The sequence below is a fragment of the Limanda limanda genome, chromosome 19 (genome assembly GCF_963576545.1).
Source record: "Limanda limanda chromosome 19, fLimLim1.1, whole genome shotgun sequence".
NCBI classification, from domain to species: Eukaryota; Metazoa; Chordata; class Actinopteri; order Pleuronectiformes; family Pleuronectidae; genus Limanda; species Limanda limanda.
In genome coordinates this window covers 4,165,345-4,176,234 of record NC_083654.1, presented here as the reverse complement: position 1 = coordinate 4,176,234, position 10,890 = coordinate 4,165,345, and the positions used below count along the sequence as shown (strand labels likewise).

Here is a 10,890-nt window from a genome sequence, read left to right as displayed (position 1 = left end):
TTTCCGACGTACGGACTGTGTCGGAGAAGTAAATATCAAAAAGACTCTTTACCCCCCGCTGAGACCTCTCCGAGAAACGGACACGTAGTAGTATATAAGAGCCTTTAGATTTAGGCTCTTAAACTGTATCTGAACTATCCAACATTAGACCCAGTATTAACAATTATCAATATGTATAAAATGTGCCTTTACTGTAGATTCTTTGAGCCAAATGTTCAACTTGTACTGAGATGAAACTTAGAACTTAATAAATAAATTCAAATCATTTCCAGATGTCTTTTCATTTCTTGGAAATAAGGACAAATAAGTTGTAGACATACAGGACACTGGTGTGATGAGCATGAAATGCAATAGTGTGACAGCAATGGCCAGGGAAAGGGATTTTAATTTAATTTAATAATAACTTCATGTTTGAAAGTTGGTACAACAACCCTCAACGTGTTTCCTTTATCAACGTGATACCTTGCTTCAGATCTACAGTTACACGGTCAGAGATGTGTGGTTATGTTTGCAGATGTTTTTTTAATAAACTCTTGATGCCGACGTATCAAACTCTTCTCCTTGTGAAGTCTCTCAGCGGTGTTTCTTTGCCAGACCTGAGACCTGGCTGGGTCTCTGTAGTGTCAAAGCTGAGCCTCCTGTCATTAGCATGCCAAAGGTCCCAAGGTCTACTGTAGGGCACCTAGATGAGGCCCGGTGGGGGCCGAGGAGGGGGGGCAATTACTGTCCCCACTAATTCTTTTTATCCCTTTCAAAGGGACGGGTGATTAGAAGAGGAAAGTTTGGATTTCCTGAACTTGAAGTGGAAACGCAAAAGTGACAGACGAAGCCCAGGGCTCAATCCACATCAGGGAAGGGCCGTGTGTGTGTGTGTGTGTGTGTGTGTGTGTGTGTGTGTGTGTGTGTGTGTGTGTGTGTGTGTGTGTGTGTGTGTGTGTGTGTGTGTGTGTGTGTGTGTGTGTGTGTGTTTGTGTGTTGTGGGGGGTGGGAGGTGTCTCTCCAGTCTTTACAGGTCTGCCTTCTTCGGGATGGAAGAGGAAGTGGTGGCTGGTGGTTGTTTCACTTTGCTGCTTCTTCTTTCTGCCTTCACAAACTCACAATGCAATGTTTCAAAATACCAGAGTGAGATTAAAACACAATGTGACAAGTGTAGGTCAATTTCTCTTTATGACAAATGTGTTGGTCAAAGGTCAAAGGGACAACATGACACCCCTGTGATCACATACGCACAGACTGCATTCGTAGTATTTCCAGTCCATGTTACTTTGTGCTTTAATGCATTTTAGATATTGTTTTATCTGACAGCCCAGATATTTACTAATAAGAACGTGGCCAATATTGAATAATTAGGCAAAATATAATAAAATAATTGCATAAATTATAACTATATATAAGATCAAATGTAACCATAATAAAAAAAACAGAGCTTTACATATAATAACAGATAAATAGCATTGACCATGACTACTTCTATTTATGTGTAGTACTGTTGTATAATGTATTTATTTATTCACCGGTATGCACTATTTTGTATGAAATATTTAGAAGTTAATCTGTTCACACTATTATCCTCTTAAACATTATCTGTGTAGTAAATACCAGTTCTATTGCATTATATTATATTATTTCAGATTCATTGTGAAATTCACTCTATACATGTACTGTACTCGAAACATACAATTTTGTATTCATATCATATTGTAACTATTGTGAATTTATACCCATTTATATATGCACTCAAACACACACATATGTAAACAGCTCATAGCGACATAAGTGACATACATCACATAACATATGACATTTATTTTAAGTAAAGCACAAATACAGGATACGTCCTCTTGCCATCCTCCTGTGCCACGGCACTTTACTGAAGTAAGTCTCTGCAAACGATTTTTTCATCGGTAGTGAAATTTGTATATTATGCATTATGCATTTTGTATTTCCTTTTTATTTCCTTTTATCATTTTGGCTTTTTAGTTTCTTGTCTATCCCAGTCAGATCTGCTGCCATAACAAATTAATTTCCACGTGCCTGGATCAATAAGGATCTTACACAGTGGACTCTTCATCAAAGCAAGATGTTGATGAGGAGGAAGAGCAGACAGGCTCCTGTTTTTACAGAATCTTCTGCTCACAATAAAGATCTTAATTCACAGGCAATAAAACACCAAGTACAGAGACTGTGGCTGCTGCTGTGTGACTGTTATTTCTGTATCAGAGCTGCTCTGTTTGTGCTCGGTCAGGTGGCCTGATGACGAGATCTTCTAAAAGTGACGAGCTCCAAAATGTTGGAAGGAGGAGAAATTCTGCAGCTGCTACTTGTGGCCACAGGATTATATTTTCACCAAACATAGTCTCACTTGAAGTAAACAATCGGAGAATTCAACATTTTTAGGCCAGTCTTGAAAATGAAAAAAATATTATTTTCTCTTTTTGATATTAAAGACAATTTTACACAAATCATAATATAACAATAACACAAGCAATTAAAAGACTTTAAATATTAGAAATTAAGAAGAATATCTAGTTAAGAGTGAGCCTCGCTGTGTTCTGCTACACTTTAAAGAGCTAAAGATTCACATAACATGAAAAACACACAAACACACACACACACACATATGCCTGAATATCAGAATTAAACAAAACGTTAATTGGAATCGGATCATAAATTAAAATATCAGAAGACATCAGAAGCAAGACGGTTTCCCAGGAGGTCCCACTTCAATGTCCTTCAACTGTTCCATGTTTGACATTTCGTTCCTGTGATTCATCACTGAGCTGCATCACCTTGAATATCTGACGCATGAATCGATCTTTACTTCACTCTAAGACTTCTTTCCCATTTATTTCCGACCACATCAATAATCTTGGAGCTGGACCTGCTGTTCTGTTTTGTCCATTTACCAACTTATGTCATAAACCATGTAAAAATTACTTTGTGAGTGTGTGCATGTGTGTGTGTGCGTACGTGTGTGTTTTGTTCTTCCCAGGGCCTGACTCATCCGCCCCCTGTGTTTACTTATTTAGTCCCACGAAGTCCTCTGGAAAATATGCATCGTTATAACTGTCCCTTTGTGAAGCACCAGACCTCTGCAATATTTCTCACCTAGGTGTGTGTGTGCCGATGCCAGAGCGAGGCCTGCATCAGTTAACCCTCCGCTCACCAGGCAGCAGCAGCAGCAGCAGTGTGTGTGTGTGTGTGTGTGTGTGTGTGTGTGTGTGTGTGTGTGTGTGTGTGTGTGTGTGTGTGTGTGTGTGTTTATGAAGAGACAAGCTTCGGGAAACCTTTAGTGGCTTTTCAAACTTCACATTTCAGAGCAGACGTTCGCTCACCATGTGGGATGAAGCGGCTCCTCCTTTACCTGGGCTTGGAATTTGCCCGTCAGTCAAACTATGAGGATGGTATGTTCCGTGCTTTAATACGCATCGCCGTGGCAACACCTGACAGCCAAAGAACACAGTGTTTTGTTGCTGCAGCTACAGACGTCTCACCCCTGACTTCCCAAACAGGCCTGATCACAGACCTGCAACTTAATTTGGAGTTATGACACAGCTTCCTATGAGTGTGTCAGTGGTCATCAGAGCTACAGGCCATGTCTGTGGGGGTTATGTCCAGTATGCAGTCACCTTTATTGTTTCTTTTTTGACACTCTCTGTCTCCTTTTCTCAGTCTCCAAAATAAAAAAAGAATACACACACACCCACACACAAAACCACAGGGGAAAAGGAAGAGGCTGCTGAATGGACACGAGATGGAAAGGTGTGAGAGAGCCCCTTTACATTTATGGCCTCTGTAGAACTGGAGGAAGTGGTGTAGTAAAGTGGAGTCGCGCTCCAAAGCCCTCACTCAATTCCAAGTACATCACAGACAGTGGAATCAGAGGCGACGGGAAACAGACACACACGGGGCCTCGGATCTGAAAACACACGAAACCTGTGGCAGGATCAGTGGAGGCCGCTTGAATAAATAGAACCCCAAGTACAGTGAGGTGACGGCTCCGGGGCTGGTGGCTGGAGATGAATGAGCAGAAGCTAATCTGTTCGCAAGTATGTCATTATAGTGTGTGTGTAATCTTCTAGGTCGAAGTTTCAGAGAGTAAATATTAAACCACAGATGGCCGAGGTGAAAGAAGTGTCAGATCTTTTACCTCGACCACTAACTAAATGTAAAAAGTTAATAATGGTCCCCAAGAAATGAAAGTATTTATCTCAAAGGGTTGTGATATTGATGTCCTTTCAATACCCTCACACGTGAAATGTTTATTTATGGTCAGAGAAAATGAAATGGCTGTGTTTCTCTGCTGACACTTTGATGAAGCCTGGTTTTCACAGGACAGTACAAAGTGCAGTATAAGCCACAAGTTATTGTACGTTATGTAACCACATTGATAGATCAGTATTAGGAATGATAATTATTTAAGTCCGTCCTGGTCAGGTTGTTTTAGTTTTTTTCATACTTTCAGCCACTTTAATCTGCAACCATGCATCATAACATCTACAATAATCATGTGTTTTGTTGATAAAATGAGTTTAGCAAATTGTTTTATTTGAACAGCAGGATCCTCCGGTGCCGAGCACTCAGCCTCCATCAGCATGAAATACTTAATATTAAAGCCTCAGAGTGAGACATGCAGGCCCATTATGCAAATCTGGGCATCACTTGTGGGCCGTCCACACTCTGGCACAACAGGAACACAGAGTCTGCCCTAATGGCCCATGCTCGGTAAACACAGGCCCTCTCCCATGTGGATTAGAGACAACAAAAGATTAGCACTATTTGCAAATATAAAGCCGAGTTCAAAGGCCGCAGATCTCTTCCCTCGCTTCCCTTCTTTTGTCTCAGCGCACAGCCGTGAATGTGTTGGGCCCATCACATGCAACACACTGCAAACACATTTTAGGTATTAAACCATAAATCCCAAACTTCCCAGGAGCAGAATGAACTGTTAGACTTACTATTTATTTCTTTGATCATCTCTAACAGGTGTTTAAAAAGTAGATGGTTCGTGCAGTGCTGGACTGAGGGGATTTTTTTTTCAATTTAGAGGTTTAAAGGTGCTTTTAAATAGAAAAATGTGACATTGTAAAGAGAGGTTCAGCCTGTGTGTGTGGGCGGTGTCTGGAGACGTTGAACCCGGTCAGAGAGGCGAGGTGCGTGCCTGCGCGCACAGACCACGCCCCGCATCCCCATGAGGTCCCTGGGGGCCCTTAAAGGATGAGGCCTCGGGTATTAGGAAGCAGTAACTCGCTAGGGCCTGCACATCTCTGTCACCGGCCGCTATCTGAGTCAGTGAGCGTCTCTGAGCACTCAACGTCCTGGATCTTAGTCTCAACTCTTCTTCTTGGAAATATGACTTCTTCCAACCCCGACCAGCGCCTGGAGCATCTCCTCAGCGCCGTGGAGAACGAGTTCCAGAAGGGCAGCGAGAAGGGCGACGCATCCGAGCGGGATATTAAACTGACGCTGGACGATGCAGACCTGTGGACCAAGTTCAAAGAGTTGACCAACGAGATGATTGTCACCAAGACTGGAAGGTAAGTTCAGCCATGCGCCGGGTGAGGAGTCCGCGCTGCTGTGCCACACGCACAGGACGGGCGCATTTTACGCACGTTTCAAAAAAACCTTGAATCTAATGAGTTGTAACAGTTAGTCTGTAAAGTATGACATATTTTCAGTTGTATAAAGAATTAGTTACATTTGATATTAAACAGTCACTCACACATGCGTGTAAATGCGCTGTCAAAGTGCTGCTCCTGAAGCCTGGGAGGCCTCGGGAGGATTTATAAAAAAGTAACCGGACTTTTTATTGAAGCTTCTAAACTCCTAATTTTAAAGTAATGGTTTCTATAATTAAAAATGGTCTTGGTCTCAAATATAAATCCATTCACATTGTGCGTTTATTATTTTCCAGGAGGATGTTCCCGGTGCTCAGGGCCAGCGTCAGCGGCCTGGACCCAAACGCAATGTACTCGGTGCTGCTGGATTTCGTGGCCGCGGACAACAACCGGTGGAAGTACGTGAACGGGGAGTGGGTCCCCGGTGGGAAACCCGAGCCCCAGAGCCCCAGCTGCGTCTACATCCACCCGGACTCCCCCAACTTCGGCGCTCACTGGATGAAAGCGCCAGTCTCCTTCAGCAAAGTCAAACTCTCCAACAAACTCAATGGAGGCGGACAGGTGAGGAAATACATGAATTATTCATGGTCATGTGAAAAGCTTTTATGACATCTGTTTCTGTTGGGCCACATTCAGCCTAAATAAGCTTTAAAAGCTGGCTGAGAAGAAAATCAGTCATTATCCAGTTTAATGAATATATCTGAGAAATAAACATTTTACAAAGGTTTCTAAAATTCCCTTCACTTTTATCTAGAATTTGTAGATTCATTCAGTGGTTTGAAAGATGGTTAATAAGATAATATTTTTTTAAATCTGAGACCCCTGGATTTATGTCTTGACTTAATTCACTTATTGAAAAGGTTTTGGTGACAAATATTAATATTTAATGGTATTTCCTTCTTCCATATAGATCATGCTGAATTCTCTGCACAAGTATGAGCCCAGGATACACATTGTGAAGGTTGGCGGGATCCAGAAGATGATCAGCAGCCAGTCTTTCCCTGAAACGCAGTTCATCGCCGTCACTGCTTACCAGAACGAAGAGGTCGGTCACCTCCTCGCACTTTTAAACCTAATTCGTGCTGATTTGTTTTAGATATGAACTGAGAGGCTAATAAGTCACATTCTGCCCACAGATCACTGCTCTGAAGATAAAGCACAATCCATTTGCGAAGGCCTTCCTGGATGCCAAAGAAAGGTAAGGCCTTAAAGCATCAATTTAAAACCTTAATATGAGGTTTATTATTAAGTTGGTTAGGACTAAGGTTACAGCATTTAATGTTTATGTGTTTGTTTGCAGGAGCGACCACAAAGACATCCCCGATCACGGCGCAGACAGTCAACAGTCTGGATACTCTCAGCGTGAGTTGCATTTATTTCACCATATCTAGTTCCAAAGTAGGGACAATATTCAGAAAAATCTAAACGTTGTATCTGCAGCTGAAGCTCCAGAGGATTGGGGTGTGCACTGTTTTGACTTTGCCGTGTCTGTTTTCCACAGTTGGAGGTTGGTTCCTCCCAGGCCAGAGTCCCATCTGCCCCAGCAGCAGCCCCCCCCAGTTCAGCAGCCCGGCAGCCCACTCCTCCGGCTCGTACTGCGAGCGCTACTCCAGCCTGAGGAGCCACAGATCCGCCCCGTACCCCAGCCACTACCCCCACCGCACCTCCAGCACAAGTAAGACCTGCTCAAATCTGGAACACTAAATCAAATATTTAATGTTAAAATGGAGGGTTTTGGACTAATATGGTTCGTGCTTCTTTTATTTTTCAGACAACTATATGGACAACACCTCCGGTTCTCTGCCGAGTCACGACAGCTGGTCTGCTCTTCAGATCCCCAACTCCACAGGCATGGGAACTCTGTCCCACACCACTAACTCCTCATCCAATTCCGGGTCAGTCTCTCAACTTTATAAACAGGGGCTCACTGGAACCTTTTCAACTTTAAATCCAATTTTAATGCTTTAATTCTGCTTCATTGATGGTTGCAACCTGGTTGGATGTCGTTTCTTATGGGCCACTACAATCCAGATGTTATATTTAGAACATTACTCGATTCATGTTGTGATTACATAGGGATGCCACCAAAATGATCTAATTCACCAACCCTCTTTCTTCTCCTCCACAGTCAGTACCCCAGTTTATGGTCGGTGGCTGGCTCCACCCTCACCCCTTCGGGCTCGGCCTCAGGCTCCATACCCGGGGGTCTGACCTCCCAGTTCCTGAGGGGCTCATCCTACACGGGCCTGACCTCCGCGCTGCCCGTCGCCTCGCCTTCTTCCATGTACGATCCCAGCCTGACTGAGGTCGGAGTCGGGGAGGCCCAGTTTGAGAGCTCCATCGCTAGGCTGACCGCGTCGTGGGCGCCAGTAGCTCAGAGCTACTGAGATGTGCAGAATTCAACTCTGAAGGCGTGGCACTCATCTCTGAAAGCCTGAGGTTTGAGGGGCAGGACTAAAGACATAAATCCGGGTCCTTGAGAAGACGTGGAGAAAACGTTCTAAAACGATCTACAAGGACATGTTTGGCTCCTGTTTGTGGAAAAGCATAGATTATTCATTCCAGAGCCTCTATTTGAAATATATCCAAAATTAAGCTGGATGTGTCTATGTTGAGTAGCAAAGACAGAACTTGACAATCATCTACTTCCACGTGGGACAATATTCAAGTAAAATTATAAGCCCAACGATAGCTGCATGGTTAGAACCCTTTCTTTGCTCTTAGTAATTCTCAACATGCTTATTCCACATTTATAACATGTTCATTACCCTTTTTTTTTTACTCTTGCGCCTTCAGACAACCTCCCCAATATCAAAACATCACTGACACTATTTCTGTAATTATAAATGTTAAACATATAAAATTGTTCCGCTAACATAAATGTGTATATGTGTGTATATAGAATAAATTAACGTCCAGTGTTTTCCATGTTAATGTTGGAAGTTTTGTATATATATTCATTTATTCATCGAGCATACAAAAAACGATTTAAGTGCCAACACAAAATCTCAAATCTTGATTAAAAAGGAGCAGCAGAAGAATCTTATATAATATGCCCCTCTTTCTTTTACAAGACATAATTTAACAAAGCAAATAATTCAATAAAATCAAAAACTAAATGAGCTGCAGGCAAAAACAGGTGCTCACATCCCTCTTTTAATTCCTAAGTTACGATTCATTTGAACAGTGCCTTCCTCCTGTTGCAATACAAACGTTCCAAGATTGGACCGAGAGTCACACGTGCCTTCTGTATCCTCGCAGGGTTTTTGTCAGACAAAAAGACTCCCCCTGCATGAACACATGTACATAAACTATGTATTTGTATTTGATCTCACTGTGAGTATTATTTATGTTGTTTAATAATAAATTAAATTTGTTTGTTTTCTCAAACTGGTTTTGGTTTGTCCTGTTTTGTGGGGATTTGGTATCTTGTGAAGTGATTTTACCTCCAGCAATGAACTGTTTCTCAGCTTTAAATGCAACTGTCTATAGAAACAAAGCTTTTCGGACAGAGAGACACAAACATTAACAAAGTCAAGCATAGAACACATTATGTATGATCATAAAATCCGATCACCTATAAGTTTCGAGGTCAAACAAGGGTTAGGTAGTTTAATTAAGACAAATACCAGATCAAAAATGTAATAGGACCCTGTTGAGACCCACGGGTTCGGTTTCGTTCTCACTTTTCACTCGTGCAGCCAAACCTCAACCATCCGAGTTTTAGCTGTTGCGATATGAGATTCTTTAAATAACAGCGTCCGCACAGCTACTCTAAGTGAACGGGTTGACTTTGGCGAGTAACTGAAATGACAAGGTGGCGGGGAAGTGTTTAGTTTAAGAAATCCACCAGGGTACTTTTCCATCACTGGCACCCTTTTGCTACAATCTGCATTATGGTGCGACATACGGCTAACACATTCAGATCTGCATGTGAGGAAAGTTTAAGCACCTGAAAATGTATAATACTATGTAATGAATACTATTTTAAATAAAACATTTGTTTTAATACTGACATTTACCAAAGTCAGCTGTGAATCATTGGCAGTGTTTCTAGTGGATACAATTTAGACTTAGCTCAGTTTAACAACTTAATTGGTATTTTAAAACAAACTGTGTTTTACCTTATAGTTTTGATAACATAATCAGAACAAGAACAATGTTTATAACAATGATTAATTATGTGTTTTATTCTTTATATCAACATCATAATATGTATAATTACAAAGTCAAACAGATATGGCTACATTAGGGAAAACAAAAGGACATTTTAAAGAAAAAATATCAACAGATTATGTTTTTGATTATTCAGAAAAAATGACTGATTTTAGTTTCAAATGGGAAGTGAGTTTGTTGATCATAACTAAGCCAAATCACAGCAATCACATCTTTATATTGAAGACTTCTGATTTGTTAAGATGCAAATAGACAAACTCCAGTCTTTATCCAAACTTACTAAGTTACACATTTTATGTAAAAGTCCATGATACACAAAGTGCATCAAACTTCTCATTAGGTTTAAAGCACTATGTTGTAGATACATGTATTTGTCACTTCTTCGACTAATCAAGCTGCATTGAAAAAAAAGGTTATAAATAGTAAAAATATCTAAAGTATAAAGCCTTTAGGTGGATTCATCTCTATCCCCAACTCATACCTGTGGCTTGGCCGTGCGCTCATGATGTCAGTGGTGAGATGTGTGTGTTAGGCCCTCAGAGGTTGAAAACCCCCTGAGAAGTGATGGAGTGGTCCTCACCAAGGTGCAAATGAAGGCTGCAGGGTCAGGGGGCCACAGGCAAATAGCAATGAAGCAGCAATGTGAACTGCAGCTGGCGGGGCCAAGCAGAGCAAAGGTCCCCTCATGAAACGATGGCATCTCCCGAACCCTCCACTTTACTGCCTCTCCAAATTGAGGAATTCATCTCTGTCTGCTTGAATAAAAAACAGTGGGTTTCTGTGTTCAAAGCGCAGAAATGACATATAAACTGCTGTGATACGGAAACAAGGAGGATATTCAGAGGGTATATAACAGCGGATCAAATTACTGTGTGTATTGTTAGATTGGTAGATTGAAGTCACAAATCTGCAAAGAAATATCATCTAGGTTTCAGTTCCCCTCAGCTCTCTGAAGCAAGTTAGCACCTTTTAGCTTATTGTTTTGGTTTTGCAGCTCAAAAACTTTACTGATTTGGTTCAATCTCTCTGCTCAAATTGTGTAACCTTCCGCAGCACAGAAAAGTTATTTTCAACAAAAAAGGGATAACGATTAAGT

At 41.5% G+C, this 10,890-nt stretch overlaps 1 protein-coding gene across 1 annotated transcript; it reads left to right on the top strand.

Annotated features, from left to right (window-relative positions):
• The first annotated feature begins 5,352 nt into the window (after positions 1-5,352).
• Positions 5,353-8,005, top strand: tbxta (T-box transcription factor Ta). Its single transcript, XM_061093201.1, has 8 exons — positions 5,353-5,537; positions 5,915-6,179; positions 6,529-6,663; positions 6,755-6,816; positions 6,919-6,980; positions 7,120-7,293; positions 7,390-7,513; positions 7,747-8,005. Exons 1-8 carry the CDS (start codon positions 5,353-5,355, stop codon positions 8,003-8,005), a joined length of 1,266 nt encoding a protein of 421 aa, XP_060949184.1.
• Positions 8,006-10,890: the final 2,885 nt, after the last annotated feature.